Source organism: Colletes gigas, unplaced genomic scaffold (genome assembly GCF_013123115.1).
Source record: "Colletes gigas isolate AHSC1104 unplaced genomic scaffold, ASM1312311v1 Colletes_gigas_Sc00003, whole genome shotgun sequence".
Classification (NCBI taxonomy): domain Eukaryota; kingdom Metazoa; phylum Arthropoda; class Insecta; order Hymenoptera; family Colletidae; genus Colletes; species Colletes gigas.
The window spans coordinates 10,122,241-10,147,436 of record NW_025106632.1 but is presented as its reverse complement, the minus strand read 5'-3'; the positions used below and the strand labels follow the sequence as shown (position 1 = coordinate 10,147,436).

Here is a 25,196-nt window from a genome sequence, read left to right as displayed (position 1 = left end):
GAAAACAAAAGCAACCGCAGAAACAATAAACATAGGTCAGTCGCATGCCTAAAGAATAATGAACCCGACATAAAATTCTTGCTCAAGAGTAAGATGTAAAAACATTTGTTCGATTCATACAAAAGAGGATAAATCTTTATGGTGATTGTAGCGCGAGATAAAAAAAAAAGAAGTATACAGATGAAATTCTTCGTGCATTGCTTTATAGTGAATCATCTACGACGAAGAAAAAAGTTGGGAAAGTTTAGAAGAGCCAGGAAGAGTGTATCCCGTTTTCGTATATGTCGCACCCTGATGAGGAATGCGGGAACTAGTAATTTTTATTTCTCGTGCGTGGAGCAGTAAAGTGTACTATTTATTGAAATAATTACGACACTCATCCCGTTTTTGCACCTTCGCATAATGTGAGTAATTAGAGAACAATCTTGTATGGCCATCTGTTTACCATTTTGATAACGCGGCATGTGAAATTCCTTGTTGGCTACATATCGAAGATATTCTTTTGTTTATTTATGCAGTCCTTCAAATTCAGAAAACTGCAAAAATATTAAGATCGCGTGCGAATGCAGCGTTCTCAGGTTCGTAATAGGCATGCACCGACGAGTCGGGTTCGCGAGACCTCGAATACTTTCCCGCTGCGATGTTACGCATTCACGAAAAATTCAATATCTCCGGATTATCAACATTCCAGAGTGTTGACACCTCTGTCAGAGTGCTCTGCTTTACTATTACTAGAACGTTGCCGTCTCTTTCTCGACTACAGATTCCACATAATTCTCTCTCGGTTTCTCATTTTCGAATGCCGCGTAGTGTCAAATAAGAGTTGCATGAGTAGGTTTACATTCCCAGTGGTTTTCAGTGTTTAGAGATGTGAGAGTGAATAATCTGTGAGCAATTGTTCGCATCCTTTTCGTTCGCCTTCTCTGTGAGTTTCGAGGTGAAGAGCTTTTAGATATTGGTTGAAGTTAGAGCTAGGTAATGCTTCGAATAAAAGTATTTGAAATACTGTTTTAAACACGAAAACTTAACAAATAATAGATTTATTTCAATAGTCAACAAGTGAAATAAAACTACTTTATTTTGGATCGTACATACGTGGAATCAGTTTATATGCCTGAAATCAAATCTTTCGCTGGTGAAAATAAGACAAGGTGATTAAAAATTGCTTGAATGTACATCTGTAGTTGATCGAATTTATTTTAGTCCATAATTATGCAGTTCTCAAGACTGCACAATCTAATGAGAGTTGTACATTTCGTTAAATACTCTTGACACCTATTGTCTTACAGCTTAATAAAGTAGGGTTTTATTACATACTTTTACCGTGTTAATGTATTACAAAAATCAGAATTTCCAAATTGGTGTTCTATAAAATATATTTCATTAAAATTTTACCTAATTCTGATTACATAGTCTCTCTTACATATTTGGTTTACAGTTTAGTTGATTATTTGGATATTTGTAATTAATATGTAACATAGTATTCCATTTGCATTTTCTTCAATTGTTATTTCAAATAATATTTCAAATACTTTTGCTTCAAATAGTATTCGAGTTTGTACCTTCTAATTTTAAATAATTTAATTCAAATAAAATAGTATTATATTTTAAATATAACAGATTTACTATTTGAATGATATATTTTATCTAGTATTGGTTGTAATGCATCCAAAGAAAGTTTTAATGAAAATAACCAAGTTATGGGTTCAGTTTTCTTAAATGTGTTTCCAAACATACATTCATTAATTTTCATTTTGCTCACTTTGATGAAATTAAATTAAAAAATCAAGGAATTATTAATGTTTGTATCAAGAATTAATATCATTTGTGTAATTGTTGATACTTATATTGATTTATTCCTGCAATATAATGCATATATGGAGATTTAACACAAAATTTTACAGAGTACAAAAAATTTCAGTTTAGCGATGCATTTATTAAAATCAATTTTAACATTATACTTTCAGATAAAATATAGAAGGCATAAATGAAAAAATAAGAAAATGAGTTCTCTGCAACAAGGTAGCAGATTCTTGCCTTTTTCGAATAATAATATACAGAGGAAGCAATTATCAATGCAAGGTGAGGAATTTGGAAATCAAAATTAATATATGTTTTTTATGATGTCTAGTTTTCCTTCTTTTTTATCGTATTACTTTAAAATGATTATAAATTGCTAACATCTTTCATGGTGCATGTTATATATATTTGATAGGTGGTCTTCCACAAAGCTTAAGTGGTAGTGAAACTGATGTTTCTACATCAAATGAAAATTTAACCAATGAAGATCGATATGTAATTAGACATACAGCACGTCAAGAACCCCAAGGTCAAGAGAATCAGCAGCAAAGTCCATCCAGGTCTTCCAGTCACAAAGAAAATATACCAAATATACAAGTAAATATGAATTAATTTATATATAATAAATAATAATATAGTTTCAATTAGTCAAATGGCAATAATTCACATGTCTTGATAGTTATACGGTATTTATTGCATCTTTTAATTATCTAAATTAGGTTAGTCATTTTTACATATCACACTATAATTTGTGATGCATCCTATTGTCCGTGAAATGGGCGTGGATGTTGCCTAATGCCAAGTTACCTGACTATGTTATTCTTACGTACCACAAATTACAATCAGTATTATTAAGTTACATAAGTGTAAACTGCTTTATTGCAATCCAGGGTAACCTACTCAACAGAAACAGTTTGAAGGACAGTTTGAATGGATCAAACAGGAACAGTTTGAAAGAGAATTTGAATGGTTCTAACCGAAATAGTCTCAAAGACAGCATTAATGGGTCTAATAGAAATAGTCTGAAGGATAACTTAAGTAATCGCACCAGTGTAGGTTCAAACAGAAGTAGTTTAGACGTATCTACAAGCTCGTACAACACACTCATCATACATAATGCTAATGATGATAACTCGTGGGTACCATCTGGAAGGTAATATAAATTTTTTAAAAAGTTACAGAACGTTTATTTGTGTATTTATATAAATAATAAATTTAGTTCCTAATATAAACTTGATAAAAATTGTATCGTTTATTGTTTTGCTTTTAAGAATATATATTGGTAGTCAAAGAATAGTGTTCTCATTTTTAGTGTAAATTTTTAATAGGTACTTGATAAACATTAATTATTTAATGCACAGGTTATCAGGTGTTGTAAGGGAACATGGAGATATGGGTTACTTATATTGTGATGGTGGTGGAAAAGGACACTCAAACAGTCCTACTATGCAGTCTTTATCAAATTTATCTCATGAAGATCATGTTTATGAGCAACCTAGTAATGGAGGATGTCAAGAAATTACAGATATACCAGACGATTATCTAAGTCAGTCACAGGTGATTATTTCATTAGTATTGTAATGTATATACATTTCACAAATGCATACACAGAATTTAACCCTTTACGGACATTTAACCCTTTGTCGACACTCGTTCGCGAAGGGTTAAGTTATCATGAGAAGAGTAACTAAATAAAAAGTGATTTTTATTTGTATTTCTTTACACCAAGCAGGTTTTAAAACATCTTGCAAAAGAAGTGAAAGTACCATCGTATAGTAAACTTGCGAACAATGGAGGAAACATCGATGTGAGAATGAGAGATGGTGATAGAGGAAAGCAGAATGACAGTGAATCCGAAGACAGACCTCCGCCTTCATACATGTCTGTTTTGTTACCATTGAAAAGCAAGTCCAGACTTGTTGGGCCTATGGAAAAATTGACATTATCAAGATCACAACCAGATTTGTCCAGGATTGGCAAGCCAGACATTGATAATTACAATTTGCGAGCTACTTCTCCACGGTAATTTAACAAATATTATTCGTAAAATAATATTATTCAGTAATAGTTTAACAAATGTTATTCGTAACAGGCCTCAAACGAAAGGAAGAGAGGAGACGGAATCTGCGGCGGCTGAACTATGGCCACCGTCAGAAATGATTCAGATCGTGATCCAAGAAAACAGTGCCTTAAAGTTAGAGTTAGAACGATGTTACAATAAAGTTGCTAAATCTCAGAAATTGGAGCAAGAAATTGCAAAAGTGCACAGGGCCCATGAAGAATTAGCGGCATCGTGCGAACGGAGAGAGAAACTTGAACGAGCTGCTAGATTAAGGCTACAAAACGATTGCAGACGATTAACCGAATTAAATCGTGCATTGAGAGATCAAATAGACTTACTGTCCGCACGTACCGATAGCCCGCCGATCGTGGAATCTATGAGAAAGGAATTAACTCAACGCGAATTATTAATTGGACAATTGATTACACAAAGTAAGTTTTATCACTCATTCATTATTTAATATACATTATGGGTTTACGCTACTAGAAATATTACCTTGATTTTATGGGATTATCTGATGATTTGATTTCTGTATTAGATAAAGAATTAGCCGCAGCGAAAGAAAGACAAGAAATCGAATTAGCGGCGCAACGAGCAACATTACAGGAACAACGTACACATATAGATATCTTAGATACTGCTCTCACTAATGCCCAAGGGAATGTTGTGCGCCTTGAAGAAGAGGTAAATATTTCAAGTTTTAACGGAATATGAAATTTTTCATAAATTGATCGTTATAATCGTATTTATTGTTTTCATAGTGTCGAAAGAAACAAGTGTACGTAGAGAGAGTAGGCCAACTCCAACGTGCTTTGTCTTCTCTTCAAGCGTCTAGCGATAGAAGAGAAGAAACAGAAAGACAGTTGAGAGGTCAATTAGAACGAGAATTAAGGGAAGGTGGAGGTGGCGGTGCCAATGGCAATGAACAATCCTTCAATGGAGAAACGATCGCAGAGTTAAAACGACGAATACGCGAAAGAGACGAAAAAATTATGTCGCTCGAGGGCGATGTTGCGAAATGGGAGCAACGTTATCTCGAAGAAAGTGCTTTAAGACAAGCTGCAATTGACGCAGCTAGTCTTCCAAAGTAAGTTGCCTTGATTAAGTAAAAGATAATACACCATCAAGGGCCGTTATTAATCTTAATGTTCGCGTTTCTAATAATTAGGGACGCTAAAATAGCTGCGTTAGAAAAAACGAGTCAAGACGCTGAAAAATTAATCGCGGAGGCACGTTCCGAAAAAATGAGACACATGGACGAAGTGCATGCTGCACAGAAAAAATTGGCAGATCTTGAATCTAGGTAAGTGATTGTATATACTGCTATTTCTATATCATTTAATGTTTCCCTTATCTTTTACAAGTTTTAAATTATTATATATTGATTCTGAATTAAAACAGTTACGAGAACGGAAAAATGTCGTAACTGTTACATATCGATTCTAACCTATAATAATTTCGATTACAGTTATAGATCTGATATACATATGTAGAAACTGAAACAAGTCAAAGTCGATGAATCGATATATCGATATGTCACTTTTACCTGTTAAACTTCGATCTTATTTTCGTATACGCATCGATTACAGTGCAACTGATATAATCATTCCTTTGTTGTACAGAATGAAAGATCTAGAGTCGAAATTGGCTGAAAGGGATGCAATGATCAGAGTTCTTCAAAAACATACGTATGATAAAGATAGCAGTAGCAGTAGTGGTGTTGGTAGCTATCCAGCCGCCCATTCGTCTCATTCGAGTACGTCGGCGGATCATCACACTGCGCTGACGAGCACGCCAGAACTTGGTAAAAGAAATGTTTCTATTAAAAATTGCCCATACAATTTTGTTTAAACATTCAATTCTATGCCATTTAAAATTGACGACGACCGAGCGAGCAGTTTCTAACTTGTAATTTTGCGTTTAAAAGTGAGCAGTGTACTGGGCGGAGGCAGTGGTTATGGAAGTACTGGCTCGTACGGTGTCACGGACAGCTATAAGTACAGGAAACAAGGCAGTTTCGAGCAAACGAATAAAAGTCTCGACGATCAGTTAAAAGAGCTAGACTCCCAGCTGCTTAGTAAGGTATGCAAAATACAAGTAAATGTATAATTTTCACGCCGTTAATGCCAGTTTCTTGAAATAGTAGCCGTGCAAAGAACAGTTAAAAATAATAAACATGTATTATTTATTGTCACCATTTCACAATCATTTCACAGAGTTTTTAGTTTTTCCACATCATCTGCGCCTGACATAATATTTTTATTTTGCGAATATTGTACTTTAAATTCTTTAGCATTTACTTCATAGCTACAGCAGAATAAGAAAATATTACCGATTGTGTAGTCAAAGGTATTCAAGTGTTATGTTTGATTTAGTTGTATAATGGAGAATAGTTGGCGCGTATTTTGTTAAACTGTTGCAGGCTAAATGCTGTAATTACACTTCCTTTTTATTATATAACACGTATTAATATCAATATATACATGTCCATGCAATGAAATTAGCGTTTTTTTCTTAAACAAATATGAAAAGATATTAGTAAACTATTTATGAATGTTTTTCAGAACAGAAAATACATGAACATAATTGGAATTATTAATAGTCTAAAAAATGAATAATTTAATACGTTCAACGAATAAAGGATAAACATTTTCATTGCGCACCAACTATTCTCATATTGTGTTATGATTGCCATTATTTTGCATAACAAAGTGTGCCACTTAATTTTTTATTTCTCAACAAATTTTGTATTTTTTTCTTTTCTTTTCTTAATGAAAAATGTACAGAGTAAGTTTTTTTATTATCCACCATGATTTTTTTTTTACAATATTTTTCTTGAGACTTATCTTTTTAAAATTAATTTTTGTCTGCGTTACCGACCAATAGAACAGCCATGGTTGCTAATAAAAAGCGAATTGTGTATAAAATTAGCAGACCATTTTTGTAGGTAATATGTAAAGAATGCACTCACCGTTCATTTTTGTTCACAAATGCAGTAAACTGTATTTTTACTAATACAAATCTTTGTGTGCCATTGATTTTTCGTTTTACAATTAACTACGCAACAATCGTGTGTAGCAACATATAGTTGGGTCGAAGAGTGAATCGATTCGAATGATTCCCTACCTAGCACATCGATAGGAGAATTCTGCACACTGTTGGGTAATTATTAATGTAGGTGCAAATTCAACTGGTCGCTCAAAGTCACGTTTCCGATTCTGAATTACGTCGCAAATTATTCCTTTTACCCTCCTTGTATGGTATAATAACGTATCTGCATATTCAAGAGACAGGGACCGCATGTGCTTGCAGATTTGCGCTGAATTTAGGCGAGTAACAGTTATTTAGAAAATTAATCTCATTTGATATGGAAAATTATTTCAATTAACTGTTTGTACACGAAAGTATTGGAAATTGTTTGTAAAATTATTTTAAAAGACAGTAAATTGAATACAAAATAGGTTTTATTAAGATGTAGTATATTTTTAAATATTTTGTATAAATAATGTGCAGATCTGATTTACGTGAAGGCATAATAGAGGGTTGTCAAATAGTTAAATATAAAACACCTTAGTGGCCTTGAGCGGCTAGTAAATTTTGAAATGTTCGTTTAATAGTTAGTTCATGTATAATATCCAATTTGTTTGAAATTAAAATTTGTAAGATGTATAATATCTGTAATAGAATAGTTCCAGATTTGAGTTAAGCGATATCGAACAGTGTACCAGTGCGTTAATCACTAACGTGCAATAAAATATTTTATATTTTTTATTATATCTTTACGAGAATATTATTAATAAATTGGTGAGGCTTCCTCAACGAAAATAAGTCTAAACACGACATGATTTGGACTATTTTTAATTAAAAATTATGATAAATATAAAAATTTTAGTTTTTATTACAGGATAAAATCGTTTTGAATTTGATGCAAAAATTCGATCTTGAAATTTTGAACTACTCTACTACCCAATCCGGTGTGTAGGTCAGGAACATGAGAAATAGAGAATGGGGGCTCTCGTTTAACTATCCCCCTATCAAACGAGTCGATTCTTCCTTCGACCCGCCTGTAGTTTAATCGAAGAACTCAACGTTTACCTCCCTCTCTTAAGCCAAACTAACCCACCCCATCCGAATCCCGAGTGATCCCAGAGTGTGCATGCGCTGTTGTGGCGAGCACTAACCCCCCGTTCCAGGTCCCGGATCTCCTCTCCAACGCAGGCGTTCTGTTCTCTTGTTTCAGCGGGCACTTTGCTGTTTTCCAGGATTCTCTAATCCAGGCACTGCGTCGCGAAAAGGAAAAATACCCAAGCCACTATTGGCGGGTGTAGATAGTACAGGTACCTCGAGCACCGCCTCGAGCAAGAGTCGTCTGTTGGATGACTCGGGGGGCGAGGTCTCGCCGGGTATAATGGAATTCGCGAGCGCGGCCTCGAGGCTGAAAGGCACCGTTTCGAGATTGTCGGATGGCAAGCCCGAGGACATGATGCTGCTGGAGAAACAGGGCCGTAGCTCGCAGAGGCAAAGGATGCAGGAGGGGGAGCCGCGTCGTGCCGGCAGTCTTCCTCCCAGCTCTCTACCACGACCACCGAAGACTCTGAAATCGACAAACTCGCGCTACTGTCGGCTGAGCGACACGGAGACTCGCAAGAAGTCGGATCCCGGCCCGGCTCTGGACACTAACGCGAGCATGAAGGTACGCGACGCGAGTAACTGCACCATCGAGTACGGTAGATTCGACACGAAGGCCCAGCGTAGAAAGAAATCGTCCGGCACGGAGCCACTGGTTCCCAACAGTTCATCGAAGAAGCCGTCCTCTACGCCCGGTCACGAGTACGAGCGTCTGCAGGGCGAGAATCTCCGCAAGAAGCAGCCCTCCGTCTCGGAGGTGAAGCATAGGGAAACGCAGAGTCGCTCGTTGATACCGCCGCCGTCTCGTCGTATCGGGGAGTACGGTCGCCTCAGCGAGGGCACTCTCAGGAAGCAGACTGGTTCACGAGGACAGAGTACCGGCAGCACGGTTAGCAGCAAGAGCGGAGGACGCGATTCTGGCGGCACAGCTAGCAGCGAGGCGTCCACGTCGTCGTTGCCACCTTCCAAGGCGAGATCAATACCGCGCCCCAGCAATTACCGCATTCAGTTTTAATTTCCAACACTTCAAGAGTGGGTCTGGTACTTTCCCGGTCGACGGCGGTCTTTGAACGAACGCTCCTCTGAACGAAAACGGAACCATGCACTAAACGAAATGGAAAATACAGTGGTGCTTATTGTATTTTCTAATCTATGTAAATTGAATTTTTCACTCGTACACGTTCCGTGCCGCTGACGGCTCGCACGATCTTATTTTACACGTTTGTAACGCTTATAAGACTGCAAATATTATTGTCATGGAAAAGGGGTAAACGTACAAAACGCGCTATGAAACAGAACGAATAGTTTTATGTAGCAATTTGTTATTAATATTATACACTGCGACGTATTGTATTGAAATGGTGGTCGTCGGTTCGCCTCCTTTTTCGTTCTTATGCTCTCAGAAAACAAATCACGATCCTTACTATATTCACCATAGTGCTCAATAGTTATACACTATTAATGAGTAGTAAGATATAGTTCACGATTGACGTACGGTATAATTACACTAGACGTATTAATTATGTGTCAGTTCATGATATTTTAAATCGTTTCATAGCAACGCTGAAAATTTTAAGCGGCCTGAAACTAGAGGTTCTCAAACTTTCATCGTTCATCGTGCTTTTAGAATCTCAGCAATATTTTACGGCGTTTTCAGGTCAAAAGAGATACCAAACAGTTTGATTTATTAAGCAGTTAAGTCTGAACAACTTATCATTTAATAATTATTTGTTTGGGCAAAAATTTGTCGTAATGGTACTTCGTCAATCCATCGATAGATGTCGCTATCGCTCTGAGAAGCACTCGTTGCAGGTTGGGAACCGCTAGTGTAAACGGAAGGTCCAATGCGGCACAGAACGTGTTAATAATAAATACCGATACGACGCGAATTGTTCTGTTGGTACATCGAGTTCCGTTTTTACTTGAAACAGACCCGTTCTCGAGGTAGTATTGGAGAAGAACGAAAGAACTGAACCGAATTAAGATTGTCGCCAACGAGGATATTTGTATGCCAGAAACGAGCGTTAAACCGCGTATGAAGTAAAACGGAATGCAGATTGGAAACAAATACTGACCGCAAAATCAAAAGCAAAACCAGCTTCGAGCCACCCTTTGCTTCGTTCTTCGGTAGTTCGATCGCATAGAGTCCTAACGTGCGTATATGCGCGAGCATGTACGTAAACAGCCATAATAATGAAGCGCTAGTTTCCTTCGATACTGTTAAAGAAGGTGAAGCCAATCGCACGATATAGCGAAGACACGTGGTATATTGTTGCGTAGCGATAGTGCATGACCTAGTCATTACCAAAGTAACTTCTATTATGAAATGGAATTGATTTCCTCTTATTTCGTATGCACCGTGCCTACGCCTCGGAACACTGCGACCTTTCATCAGATGTATTCATCGCGGAAAGAGAAAAAGATGTGCCTTGTAAGACTGCGTAAATGCTCGGTATAACTTATAGGATAAGAAAGTACGTCCAGGAACTTTCGAATTAGGAGGACGAGTTGTTCTTCGGCAAAACGCAAGCCTGTGGTCTCGAAAATCCTAGTCGGAACAATCTCAATTGGCTACTCAAGATACAGTGGGTGGAAAGAATACAGTGAACTACTAGGAGCACGCTCGACACTTTTGAGGTTATAAAACGCCAAACGAATTTTACGACGTTCGTTACAGGTCCGAAACACTGCCTTTGCGTGTTCAAGCTTTTTACACGTTGACTGTTGAGCTATTTTCATAAAACTTTCCTTGAGTATCGTTATAGGATTTCTCATAATTTATGCTTTCAACAGATTGACTGTCATGGTGGTCACTGATAGCGACAGAGTTGCATCGAAAGATCGTTCCTACAATTTTTTGAATTTTTTGAATTCCATACGCCATCCGAGAGTACATTGAAAACTATTAATATTGCAAGAAAAATTCAAATTTCAAATACTGTTGGAAACGATATCACTAGTATCCCAGGGTATCGTTTACCCCACGGATAATATCAACGTCATTTTGTTTGTAAAAAAATTCATTTCGATCGAGAGTGTAGTAGTGTTATATGGAATTTGTAAAGATCCCGTTTTGTCTCTTTCAGGGTGGCGTAAACGCTTAAAAAATGTCGTCGTAGTAACGGAAACATTAGTTTCATACATGTATGCATGACACGCCAGTCTACGCGTTAATGCGCTGTAGTGTATGCAAATTCAAGTGGCTGCTCAAGGTTATTGAAGGGTTAACCTCACCATACTGTTTAGTCTGTAGCAGTGGCGTACCAAGGGTGGTCGGAGGGTGCGGTCTACCCTCTGTGACGTCCATATTGCCATTGAGCGTATCTTCAAACTTGATCTCTCTCGAAAAAAGTTATTCGATATTTTTCTCATATTTTTTAATAAGGAATCACTCGTACATAATTTTTAAAATTTTACTTTCAGCGAACAGGATCCAAGACGAAACGTACTCCGCCCCCTTTGTTTCCTTACCCGGTCTCTCTTCCAACTTTTCCGTACCATTCGTCCGGAAGTTATTTCGCTGTTACGTCCCTTCGTGCTACGTTTGGTTCATTGTTTGCTTTAAAGACGCCACGGGAGAAACGGAGACGGCCGTAGAGCCAACGGGAGACATGCGTCCGTGGGATAAAGTAAATATTGAGAGCGAAGGAAAAAGGTAAATAGCTTTGGGTAGTTTGGTAGTTTGTGACGTCATTCACGGTTTGAATAAGTGGCCTTGAGCGGACAGTTGAATTTGCGTGCACCATAGTGTTCAGAATGTATACAGAGATCGTCCCTGGGCTCTTGACTCCCGACATTCAAGTGCGCTATCGTATCCACCCCTACTGTTTGCACCGCTTCACTATATTTCTTATAACCGAGTGTACACGCTACTCGTATCTCAAACAGAGAGGTAAGATAATACGGGGAGCAGAAACTCACGCGTCTTCAAGGCCAATACCTTTTTCCTCCATACTGACACGCGTTCTGGCACCTGTTGGCCAATCACTGCGTTCTGTATCGGACTGGCTCGAAAAATTGCTCGGTTATTAAATGTTAAAATTTGAGAAGGAATATCCTCGACATAGTTTCAAATTATAAGTTTAATGGAGTAATAAAAAATTCTCGAAGGCACCATAGACCACGATAAAACATTGAGATTGTCGTAACCGTTCTTTTGCCAGTAGAAGTATTTACAATAAAAATATTCATATATTTCACGTAGGTAATGAGTTTTAGGAATATCCTCGAACGAGGTCGAACAGTTATCGTGGACAGTACCGGTGTAAAGTTGAGGAGAAACGACGTTGAGCGGCCAATTGAGTTTGTTCTTACTATTCAGGGCCACTGAGGGGGTATCATCAGGGGGTACAAAGTTTCTATTGGGGTCCCCTTCCTTCATCGTTAGTAATTTTTGTTTTTCTTCGGTATCATGCCACGAAGTTGTAGCATAAAGTGTGAATGCTGGTCTTCACGCGATATATGCAAACATTTTCTAGGATCCCAGAAAATTTCCAGCTCGTTCCTTTGGCTCTAGGACCCCAAGCACGATGTATCCCCTGCGCCCCTTTTTAAGGGGTCCTCCTATTCAGGGTGTTTCAATTTTTTCCTCGTAAAACTTTGCTGATATCTTCTACGAGAAAGATCTTTTACCACTTCAAAAAAATTCAAAAAGACTTGACAAAAAATTATACTTGAATTGGTATTGGAAAAATTTTAATAGAAGATTCTGGTGACCAAAATAAAACGAAAATCAAGAATATCAATTTGCTGATCGAGGCTTCGTTAAAAAGTTATTAACGTTCAAAGTTCCACTATGGCGCGCAGCTGTTCGCATATTGCCGTTCTACAGGCGTAACTTTAAACGTTAATAAATTTTTAACGAAGCCTCGATCAATAAATTGGTATTCTTGATTTTCGTCTTATTTTGGCCTCTGGAATCGCCCATAAAATTTTTTCCCGATATTTATGATATCGTTCTCTTAATTTTGCTCGTTGAAATACATTTGGAAACTTTCGAGGGTAAAAACTGGGATACCCCGCGTAACACTTTCTTCCGCCGAGGATAACGCATTTTTTTTTTTCGCGCGTGCCTTACGAAAGCATTTTGTACGAAGTATCTTTGAGGTCGTTTCTTGCCGGAAACGTTGTAAAGATACCAAACGACGAATCGGTCTCGCTTTTCGGACGGAAAAGCGAAACTAACCCCGGAGGACAAAAGAGAAACCAGCATCCGGTTGCGCAGCAAGGGATTTAAATAGTTTCTATATTTTCTGTAATCACATTTTCGTGTGTATGTCTTGATCCGACGATTTGAGTGTCTTTTACGCGGCGAGAGAAGTAAATCGGTTGAATAATTCGCTAATTTAAGACGAACGTTAAACACATCGACAGTGAACCATATATATATTTAGAAATAATATATTTCGTAATGAAAGATAACGTTTTGTAAAATCTGCTTCGACCACTGGCGAAGTATTCGCGCGAAGGTGTTTGGAGAAGTACATTTTGTCCCGCTTGAAGTTTCCGAATGCCAACGAAATTTCGATGCGAAACGCGATTTCTAGGGAGAACATTTTAACGTCGTATTTCTTGTTTTCAGGATGTTTCTCGAATTGTGTGTGATTCCTTTGTATGAAACCTTTTGCCGCGGCAGAGTGAGCGAAGTTACAATTTAATACAGGATCATCGAATTTCACTGTCTAATAACATTTCTATTTATAGGGCGAGTGCGTAGACTTATGCGACTGATTGTATACACAAAACGATATCAAAATTATAACGTGTTTTTGCGAGAGATGGGCGAAATTTTATTCGAGTGGTCATCGTTTTTTTGCTGCGGAAAGGTTAATTTTACAACAATAACGCGAAATCAGGCTGCAGAAAAATCGAACGAACCGGTTGAAGATCGATGCACGTTCAAGCATAGTGTGTAATTTTTCTACGGCCATTCTTCGTTTATAGCGCGAAACGTTATTGCAAAATGAAGTATCCGCGACGTTGTAACGGTTCAAGAAGCTTCGAACGTTAACGCGTTGCGATTATAGCGTTAAACCGCAATATTATTTCGATCTTCGACTCGTAATTAGTGTAGGTACCTATAAGACTGAAAAAAACGAATACCGACGAAACAAATTTTCTTCTCGCGATTTGCTACTATGTGTTTTTCCGCCTACCCCCACCCCCCTTTTACTCTATTTTTTCTCTATTGTGTATGTCGAGCCCACACATGATCGTTAGGAGTATTTAAACGCCCAGCAATTTCGGGTTGACCGGCGTCGAGTATTTTTCTCTAGACCTGGTCGGGATCTCCAGCGTTTCTTGCCTCGTGCAGCGCGGGATAAAATGACGGCACATTTTTAAACAATTATTTATTTAAACTTTATCGATGGCACCGAGTTCACAGCCTGTCAATTTGTTTTTACGAGATAGAGAACGATGTAACCGCTGTTTTTTTTTTTTCTAGTAGAACGGTTTATTATATATGTTATACAAAATCGTACAGAGTTGGTTGGCCTAAATGATAGCACACTGTACAAATAATAACAATTCACATGTACAATAAAAAGAATTATTATATTAATGTTTAGTTAGATCTCCTTTTCATCGAGGGTCGTTAACGAAACGTTCGGATTAACGACTTACAGAATATTTTTACCTTCTTCGATACTGCTTTTTACAATATTAGTCTTAAAAGATCAATTAAAACGTTTTCAATTATACTTAATTCGGGGATGTTTAAAACTGACATTGAAATTTGTAATTGCTGCTTATAATACTTTCGTATTTATTCATTTGACGCATGAATAGTACTCCCTTTCAAGTTGTCGCCATTTTCACGTAGTCGTACCATCAAATTAATTGTTTACGATTGTTTAAAGTCATTAACGTTCGCATCTACGCTTCCTTTCAGATTTTGTTAATTAAAAATGTATTATTGTCGCACATACATGTATGATCGATAATGTAACGCGTGCAGAGCATGAACTATGCATTTCTTTCTGTCGATTGCATGGAGCATAAAGGAACATAAAGTGTGCTATTATTTTGTCGACCATTGTGAATATGCTTTCCAGTATTTGAAACTTAATTCATGATATTAGTTGATTGGACTTACTACTTATCGAAGCCATAATACCACCGCCTGATCATGATAATTTCGTCAGAAACCGTACATATCAACACTAGATGTACAAACATTGATTGCACCCATTTTTATCGAAGACATGTTGACGATTACATTACGATACATCATATCATGTCAATCATATAAATAGTGTACTTTAATAAATATAAACAACGTAATTGAATCTCGAATATATTAATAACGAATGCTGTTTATTAATGTTGCACGCTTAGTTTCTAGTTGAATGATCGACTGTATTTTCTATGACATTATTTCGAAGCAATTTGGAAGCATTTTTTTTATTTGCCAGGATCTCGTACATCATCGGTTACTTCCAAAAATTTGAAACTTGGACACATCGATCTAAAAAATTTCATTCCAATCATTTAACGACCCCACTGTTCGTGTAGTTTAGCGCACTGGAAACGTTCCAATTAATTTCCTTTTCACAGAAATGGCTTTTTCTTGCCAATTCGACCGTGAAGACCGGCTTTTATTAACAGCTTTTTTTTTTATTGTTGCAATACTGACTGGATGTTGGCGACTTTCATCGACGTGTGACCGAATTTGCAGTGCGGTCTATTGCGTTTATTAGTCGCTTTTGGTATACGCGACCTCTTTCAAAATAATGGAAAATATTCATTTTTCCAATAGTATTTAATAATATTATCCGCCCATCGTGGACGATCTCTTCCAACACTCGGATCAGTTTTTAAATCTGATACCACTTTTGGCGCAAGTTTTTCAGATTTATATTATCGTGGAAAGGAATTTCACTCAAAGAATTTTTAGGATAACGAATGAGATGGAAACCTGTCTGGAATCTTACATCTTGAATAGTAATTTACGCGTTTGATTGTGTATTTTATTAGACGACCAAATAAACGATTCTGTGTTGTAAGGAAGCTTCGAGATCCCGACCGAACTCACGTACGCGTGAGTTCGCGCATAAAACGTGTTCGCATAAGTTCCTTGAACACTACAGGGATATTCGTGGCAAAGATGATGGGAAATCAGCATTCTATAATCTCTCCAGCGAACGGTACGTAGCCCATTGAAACTATGGAAAAATGAAATCGTCGCTCTGCGTGTAAAATTGTTGTTTTTATCGAAGTACTGGAAATCGTAGGTCTTTTATTAAGAAAGAATAAATAGGAAAAAGGATAATGTAGAATGCCAAAGCGTTAGAATGCCACGCACTACGATTCATAATGGCAAATATGTTTTAATATAATTCAGCGTATTTATTTGTCTTTTTCTTTGTGTTTATCCATTTTACGTGTAGGGTGAATTTTTTCTATCTATTTGAGAGTTTTAATTTGCTTCTGTTCGGGGCACGTTGCTCTACGATGGTTAGGAAGAGTTTGATAAAACACTCATCCTATACAGGGTGTTCAGCCATCTCGGGGAAAAATTTTAATGGGAGATTTTAGAAGCCAAAATTTTTCGTCAAAATTGAAAAGTTTCAAACCATTCTAAAAAAATTATTTTCGGTTGCGAAGGTCAGTTACAATCATTTTTGGTGAATAGACATACCCCTGAAATCCTACTCAGTTTCGAGAAAAAAATTCGAGTAGGTAGACAAATTTTTCGACAAAATTCAAAAATTTCAAATCGTTCTGGAAAAATTATTTTTGATTGCAGGGGTCGATTACTATCATTTTTGGTGAATAGACATACCCCCGAAATCCTACGCACTTTTGAGAAAAAGATTCGAGTAGGTAGACAAATTTTTCGACAAAATTAACAAATTTCAAATCGCTCTGGAAAAATTATTTTCAGTTGCAGAGGTCAATTACTATCATTTTTGGTGAATACACATACCCCTGAAATCCTACTCAGTTTCGAGAAAAAAATTCCTTAGTGAAAATATACCGTGTGGGCAGAAATGTTTCCCCGAAATTTCATGCGTAGGTTTGAAAAATCGTAACTTCTAGACGGATCGAAGGATTTTAATGTTTCAAAATTCAAACAATGCGTATTAATGGGTCAAAAAAATACATTGGATGTAAGTTCTACTCGTATACCTCGACTGTGGTTCTCACTCAGAAAATTGTAAGGCTATCGATACGTCACAAAGTAGAGTTTCTAATGCTGAATGAGAAACCACTATCGCGTGTACGTAGCTATTCGTAGATCGCCGTTCTACAGGCGGAACCTTAAACGTTTATAACTTTTTAACGAAGCTCCAATCAACAAATTGGTATTCTTGATTTTCGTCTAATTTGGGCTCTAGAATCTCCCACTAAAATTTTTTTCCCAGAGGTGGTTGAACACTCTGTATAGGTACGATGTGTTAAGGTGCGTTTTTTTCGCGAAGCGAGTGATCCGTGGCCCGAAAACGACTAACGGTGCGAAAACTTGCATTATTACATCGATCGCTTGCAATAAGAGTGATACAACGAAAATGTATCAAGTTTCTATGCTCGAGACGGAATCAATTGGCCTGTCGGCTACCGAGGCGTTATCCCCGCCATTTTGTGGATTGACTAAGTACCGGCGCCGTGCTATCTCTTGTTGTGTCTCGTCCCTCAACCGTTCGCTATACCCTACCTTTGTGTAGCTTACATCAAAGTCACCAACAATGTTTTCATCGACACTATTTCACCCACGTCGACTTTGACCGACGTTCTGCATTCATCGATCGCACATTTATTGACTAGCATGCAGCGATAATGTATCAAACTGAGTCTCAAATTTCCCGGCAAAGGCCAAACATGCTTCATGCTCGATATCACGCGAAATCAACGCCCGTCGAGTCGTATGTCTGTAAAAAAAAAAAAAAGATGAGGAAAAGAGCAATGGTTACGAACATTCACGGTGAAGCACGGTTAATTTTCCACGATTCCTCCCCATTTTTCCTCCCACCATTCAGTTTCTTGACTTCAAGAAAAGAGACACACAATTTTTTAAAGCCAATTTATTCTGCCTCGACAATAGCGATAGAATAATAACGCTTTTGGTAGCCTTTAAATATGCAATGTATACCCGCAGAGTTCCAAGAGTAGGATACTCCTTTGTGGTGGTATATATTTTTCATAGACTTCGAGTGTAGCGTATTTTTATCGTAACAACACATTTGTAACTTCAGCGTTTTTATTATTGTTACGCGCGCGTTATTTACATCGTAGTAAACGGGGACAAAAATATGTGTAAATACGTCGATGAAGAATTGTATATTTTCTGAATTGTATTACTCTTATCGCAGATGTGCGACACGCGCACTTGTTACATAAACATTTATTTGTTAGTAAAATCAATGAAAAGAAAAAAAAGGCGAGGGTTCTATTTAAAAATGAAACGATATTGTTCAAACTTTCCTGGCTGAGGATTTTCGTTTCTGAAATATTTCAAATCTTACGAAACATCCTGTACATACTATATACATAATATACCTAATACGCTTAACGTGTCGTTCGCTCCTTCTCTCCCTCCCTTTCCATATAGCGATGGATCTAGAAGAGTCTTTTCAATAAATCGTATAAAGCTTCGTTCTTAAATAATCTGAAATACTTCGTGTAAACTAATTTTCACATCGATTTATTAACGTTTCTTTCAAATTATCGACGCGTGCCCATTTTCCACATTTGGAACATAGTTTTCTGGTACCACCGTTTCGAACTCTTCCGCATACGCTGTCCTCGTGACCCTGTTTTAAATAGTTCTAAGGGGTGTATAGGTTCTTCAACGGCAAAGACAGTTGTTATCCAGAGAAACTTTTACGTAAATGCCAGAAACCTAAACACATTTACTTACAGAGAATGGTGCAAACCGTTTTCTACACTGTTGGGAACGTGCTAAAGGCGACGCGTTGCTAACCCAGGTCACTTTAGAACTATAAAAAGAACTATAGCGGTAGTTCATACATGTTATGAAACGATTTATTATTTTTTTTAAATTGTACACGAATTCATCCACCTAAGATGTTTTCTTAATTTGCAAGCGAACGTACACGAATGACAAGTTCGACCAATTATAACTTTAATAAAATTCAATGGAAAGATCTGTATTCGAATTGCTAAGTTGTCTCTTACGTTGACAAGATAGGAGATTCGAGTAGCACTTACCAATTCTCGTTTATCCTGAAAAAATTGCTCCTCGAATATTGTAAATAATAAATGGGCAGTGAAGTACTTTTGTTTGTCGTAGTAATGCACAGGATATCGTAACGTACACATTGTCGCTTTTAATGGAATTATTTATTTTCAGAAATAATATACACTTCGTTTATCGTAGTGATCGCAATTTAAAATTATGCGAAGGGATAATTGGTATTATCGAATATTCTTTTCTATTCACTTAACAATTGTTATCACGTAATAAGTGGTTTATAAGCACCTGTTGCCCGTTTGGAACTTCGTGTATTAATAGCGAACAATTTATAGTTAATCAAAATAAAACTTTCTAAAAATAAATTTATATGAGGAGCATGTTTTGCTATACCCATTGATTATTTAACGCTTGAGTAATAATAATACGTTCTCGTTGCACCAAAATTGCCTTTGGTACGAATTGACAGATTAAATAAAATATGATGTGTGCATGTAGCGGTAAATATACGGTTGCGGCACAAAGTTAGGGTACAGATATATGCTGTTATTAACTTAACCTAGTACAATCAAAAGTTTCGCCGTGTTATACAGCGTGTATTGCAACTCGAGATCAACTTTTAATACAAATAAAGAATCGGTGCAACGATTAGTTCTGTTAATTTTTTACAGTAAATATTATTTTAATAATTTAGAATTTTTGAAATATTTAGTACATATACAATGAGCAGAAAACTACTATATTCTTTAGCAGTTTAAGATTCAAATCAAAACTAAGCATCTGTTTATTAAACTCTGAACCACAAGTGTATGCGTATGGACACCAGATGTTGTATTAGCTGTGTACCGGGTGCTCTAAACACATCTTACATCGTCTAAGATCCGTATTTAATTCTCAATGAAAATATTCTGATAATAAACCATTTTTTATAATAAACTATAAATACATGAGTAATATAAAACCAATTAGCAGTACAAAAGTAGCTTCGTGTCCAAGCTCTCCACGTGTGTTCTCTCTCGTTACTATTATGGTAATAATCTACAGGTGTTTCTACATTACCCACAGATTTTGTTCTCGATTATCGATAGATACGTTTGTGCCCTTTCTACACTTTTAGCGCCGTTTGTGTATTTCAATTGGCAACACTCTATCGGGCCGGAACGATGCGACGTAGAAACGGGAACGTACGATCGAAACGATCGGTTCGTCCTGTGACGCTAGATCCATGGTATCTTGACGACGTTTTCCGTTGATTTTCCGCATCTGCGTTGTTCTTCTCATTCTCATCGTGTCAAGTGCTTTGCGTGCGCAGTGCGCTCACCGGTTGTAAGGGTTGGGAGGTGCAGTTGGATGCTGGTCGTCCGCGCGCTCGTGTCTCCTCGGCTCCGCTCGGCAATCTCCGTGGATCTCTGCGGGGGCAGAGGCCTCCTTCCCTTCCGAGCAATTCCACAGTGTTCACACTCCCGCGTAGGTGTGCGGCGGTACGTGCGAGTTTTATTTCTTCGTCCCGCGATTCAGTGACGAGTACGTGTTCGTAACAGTCTCCTTTAGATTACAAGTGATACGTGAATCGCACGCTGCCTCTCGACGGATAATAACAAGTGGCAAGCGCGGAAAACTGGCGGACAGTCGTTGGAAAATCGACATCGGTGAAATACCAGCGAGGAGTAGGACTCCGAGCGTGCATGGAAACCGGCGAAGAAGAGGGATGATCGTTGACACTCTCCGTGTCCACGAACGGACGACGTCGAACGTGAAATAAAAATTGATCTGTCTTGGATATCGAGCGGCGATCGTCGACCCGTAGATAGCGAATGAGTTTCGAAGCAGTGTTACCGCGTTCTTTGACAGTTCACCTGTTACAAACGGAGTCGCGGTTCAGTGTCAATCCTCCACACGTTGAATCGATCGATCTCTCGAACGTGTTGATCGTGAACCTGTGCCGTTCCTGTGACATCCCGCTATTGGATACGAGTACGTGGTGCGTGTTACAAGCAGAAAGTGTGCCGGAAAAACGCGGGTACACCGGGAATCCCGAGGATCCGTCGAAGTGCGCGAAACGGGGCAACGGTTACGGAAAGATCGTTTCGTGACATTCGAGATACACGGCTGGCACGAACCGCGTGCGTGCAATCGCGTTCGTTTCGATCCCTCGTTTCGATTTATCTGTCCGAGCCAATGGGACCGGTCCATCGAGAGTGACGAACGAAGATTCGCGATTATTCGTTACGTTTCGACGGAAGTGGGATATACGTGAGAATCGTTTGGCACGGTGTCGCGTGTAAAAAGACCGGCGACCGAGCCTGACGAAAGATACTTGCGGACGACGATCCCTCGCGGCGAAGCTTGTTACACTTTTGTGATGAATACTCGAGTTCGGAGTGGTTAAGAGCTTTTCGAGTGAAATCACTGGTGAAACGTTCGAAGTGGCGTGTACTTTGTGAAAAGTACTTCATGAATGCGACGGAAAGGTTAACCGTTAAACGTGAAATCGATTTCCGTTGAAATCTGCCTCGCCGCGGACACTTTTTAATGCCGATCCCAGCGCGATAAGCGACAGTAATATTGTGAAGCGTGGACCGTGAAACGACCTTTTCTCCTCTCGCGAACGAAAATACGTTCGATTGTATGAAAGTGACCCCCAGTGCTTACATACGTTCTATCGTGTTCGGTGTGTTCATCTATGTTCCTGTAGCGGACTATCGAGCTGACCATGAAGGACTACGGAACGAAACCATCGACGATGAGGCTGATCCTGTTTTTCGCCGTTTTTTCTGCGACGACTCTCGTAAAAGGTAAGTGGCCGATCGTAACGACGATTTTGATTTTTCGAACGCATTGTGTCGAGGGATTTGCGTAACGCGAAACGTTAAACGTTGAAAATCGGCTCACAGCGGCGGTCAAAGGAAGCTTAACATTTTAAATCAGTTTTGATGCAACGGTAATTTTTTTAAATAATCATGAAACGAGGTATATTCGTTGAAACATTTGTTCCATTGATTTTTACATAAACGGAGGACTTTTATTTTTTTAAGGTTACGTACTTTTACAGTAGTAGTATTCCAGCTTCGATTTCAGTGAATACCGAGATGAAAGGTTTCTAGTAATCCGTCTGATAAAGCAAAAAAGGATAATTTCGAATTTACGAAACAGCTTTGCCTGAAATTGAAACGTACGAGCCAAGAAGAGTCGACTTAAATATAAATATTATATTGGATTCGCGGGAGATAGAAAAGAATGATGATTGAAATTTATTTTCAACGACTTTTAGACAAGTATTAATGAAAGTGATTTGGAAAATGTATTACTTTGAAAATTAAACTCCGAACGTAGATGAGGCGCGGCATATTTGAAATACTGTTGGCAATTTGGTACACCGAACTATTTAAAAAATTACTAATGTTATCTAATTTGTAACATCCGACTCGATCCTCGAAGCAAAAAGAAATGTCGATTTGTAAAAGTTTCAAATCGTAGCAGTTCCGGTTGATATGTGTTAAAACTTTGGAGCGAATCGTTTAAATTATATTCGTTCGCATATTAATGCTATAATCTCGTTTCGTGTGCAGTATTTTGGTAATATTTTTATTTACGCGCACACTGCCGATACAAGTGTTAAAAGAATGTTAATTCCGAGCGTCGGATGCATCCTCCATAGTGATTTCACGCGAACGATACTGTGACGTTATCTGTACTAATAAATCTGGTTCGATCAGAAAATGTTTCAACGTATATACGTAATACTTATCTCGTACTTGGGCGACATTCGCCATAAGTGGAAACGGTACCGACTTTCTACGCTTACGTATAACGTGTTATGAAAGTTTCAATAAATTTATGAACTTTGGCGTGCCGCAGACTAATAGCATTTACGAATATAGGAAAATATAATGTGTGTACAACGCGATGGAATATTTTGTTTACATTGTAAGAACGCGCGTTTTAAAATGCTCTATTAAAAATTTACACTTTTATTTAAAAAAAAAAATTAGTGAAATTTTCCAGGCGATTTGTTTTAAATATTATATAAATTACGTGGACAAATCTAGATATTATTGATATTATTGATATTGGTTGCAAGGATTAATCGTAAGATTTGCGTCGATCAAACATTTTTTATTCCTCTCGGTGAGTGGTATAAGCTCTCGAAGTCTTAGACCCTTCCGGTTTAATACTCTCGATATTCTTAGCGACGATAGGATAGTATGTACTGTGTCAACAAAGGCTTTAGTACTTCAGCACACCGAAAAAAAAAAAATTGAAAAACAATTTCGAATCCACTTTGACCGCTGCTTGTTAGCCGAAGGTTCAACCAACAATTTCTTGCCACTCTTTTAGATTTAATGCGTCGTAGAGAAAGTACGTGTACACGGATTTTGTCGTGACTTAAACGAAACGCGCGTATATGTGCACACGGATTTTCCCCGCGAGTTAGACGAAATGCACAAATACGGATTCTGATGCCTTAAAAAGTGGCTCGCGTAAATTATAAAGTTTACGTTTCGAATAAATGCGGAAATACAGCGAAAGCGTTGAAATTTTTTAATTTTTTAAAATTCTATTAAAATTAAATCACGTAGATTCGACTCGATTTTCTTCTCGCGACCGGTTTATTAGGAATTGTTTTTGTGAAATGTGCAACTACAATTTGGTAACGTCTCTGAATAATATACATTATATAATTACGTGACTGTAACCCTGCGTGTTCTACGAAATTAATGCGCCTCGAGTTGGTTCTGCTTTTGGGATCCGTCAATAAAGCTCGTCTGGAGGATCGTGTCTTAGACACGTTTCAAAATTGAATGGATTTCCTTCAAATGAGTCCCTCGCGTTTACCTTGAACCGCGAAGACTAGTATTAATTTGTCGCGGTAGAATCGCCATAATGGAATAATTTAGACTTTGCGCTCCAACGACGTTCAGATATATTTAAATATGTACAGGAACATATGTATCATGTACATGGTCCAATTCGAAATTATCCACGATATTAAAAAATTCTTAAACGATAAGCAAGAATTGTGAATTTCATTGAGAATAGAACTTTATGAAAATATTAATTTATTTCCAGGAATGTATTATTTATTTTTGATAATTGCAACATTGGGCTCGATTGCAATGTCCAAATTATCTGTACTTTCTTTTAACGTTTAAATATTTAGTTAATGTTTAAATTTTAGTTAGTACATGGTCCAATTCGAAATTATCCACGATATTAAAAAATTCTTAAACGATAAGCAAGAATAATGAATTTCATTGAGAATAGAACTTCTGAAAATGTTGATTTATTTCTAGGATTGTATTTATTTTATAATTGCAATTTTTGGGCTCGATCGCAATGTCCAAATTATCTGTACTTTCTTTTAACGTTTAAATATTTAGTTTATTAACGGTAATAATGTAAGAAAAAACGATTATTCGCCTATTTATGGACCGAAGCGAGATATCTGCATCGAACAGCAGTATTCGAATAGAGATCACGACTTACACGGTTAATTCGTTCCAAAACTTTTCGCGTAAGTTGAATTGTATTAGGTTGTCCAGAAAGTTCGTGCCGTTTCGGTCATGGTGTCTTTATTACCTTTTTACTCGAGCAATAAAACATCGTTTAACCCGGTGACCGTTTTCTATGCTCAAGGCGTGTTACAAGCGTAGCTTTTGCGCGAGTTTGGTCGTGAATTTTTTTACTTTCGTATCAGATACGAGTGAAAAGCTACGAGCGAAAACAGCGTCGAGTCTCTTCCATCGCGTTATAGAAATTTAACATAGAAACGAATAATATTTGCAGCGTACAGGGGAAGCTACAATACGTAATTTAGAAATCATTTTTACACGATATTTAAAATAACGTAAAGAATAATTTCTATTCCTTTTTAGGGTTCCAGTACAATTGATTACACGTTGAAATATAAATTACTTTCGATCGTTCGTTTGACAATAATTTATTTCCTAAATTATAAAACTTTTCGACGCGTCTAATATTTTCGTGGGAAAATATGGACCAATTAGACGATTCTCGGGCGAAAGAATCGCAAACGCGGACTAAACGATC

At 37.6% G+C, this 25,196-nt stretch overlaps 2 protein-coding genes across 6 annotated transcripts in view; both read left to right on the top strand.

The window, feature by feature from the left end:
* Positions 1 to 263: 263 nt before the first annotated feature.
* On the top strand, positions 264 to 12,700 carry LOC122404815 (angiomotin-like protein 1). Of its 4 annotated transcripts, none has more exons than XM_043409066.1 (13): positions 264 to 404; positions 1,968 to 2,082; positions 2,216 to 2,397; positions 2,691 to 2,953; positions 3,162 to 3,357; positions 3,533 to 3,822; positions 3,893 to 4,293; positions 4,401 to 4,546; positions 4,624 to 4,949; positions 5,031 to 5,165; positions 5,485 to 5,666; positions 5,790 to 5,944; positions 8,103 to 12,700. In XM_043409066.1, exons 2-13 carry the CDS (start codon positions 2,004 to 2,006, stop codon positions 9,003 to 9,005), a joined length of 3,258 nt encoding a protein of 1,085 aa, XP_043265001.1. In that variant the 5' UTR covers positions 264 to 404; positions 1,968 to 2,003; the 3' UTR covers positions 9,006 to 12,700. The 4 variants fall into 4 exon arrangements, with proteins under 4 accessions (XP_043265001.1, XP_043264997.1, XP_043264999.1 ...); XM_043409062.1 differs by having other exon boundaries at positions 3,530 to 3,822; XM_043409064.1 differs by lacking the exon at positions 264 to 404 and adding an exon at positions 861 to 975 and having other exon boundaries at positions 3,530 to 3,822.
* Positions 12,701 to 20,627: 7,927 nt separating this feature from the next.
* LOC122404814 (nephrin) overlaps positions 20,628 to 25,196 on the top strand; it is a 513,791-nt gene continuing 509,222 nt past the window's right edge. For both annotated transcript variants that reach the window (XM_043409060.1, XM_043409061.1), the window contains exon 1: positions 20,628 to 21,940. In XM_043409060.1, the coding sequence (XP_043264995.1) occupies positions 21,859 to 21,940 (82 nt within the window). In that variant the 5' untranslated portion in view covers positions 20,628 to 21,858. The remainder of the gene's footprint in view (positions 21,941 to 25,196) is intronic.

Excerpts from the sequence above, each read along its gene's own strand:
- LOC122404815 (XM_043409062.1), top strand. The coding sequence starts at position 2,004 with ATGAGTTCTCTGCAACAAGGTAGCAGATTCTTGCCTTTTTCGAATAAT. Across the intron at positions 2,083-2,215 it reads GAAGCAATTATCAATGCAAG|GTGGTCTTCCACAAAGCTTA; the intron begins GTGAGGAATTTG and ends TATATTTGATAG. Across the intron at positions 3,823-3,892 it reads TTGCGAGCTACTTCTCCACG|GCCTCAAACGAAAGGAAGAG; the intron begins GTAATTTAACAA and ends TATTCGTAACAG.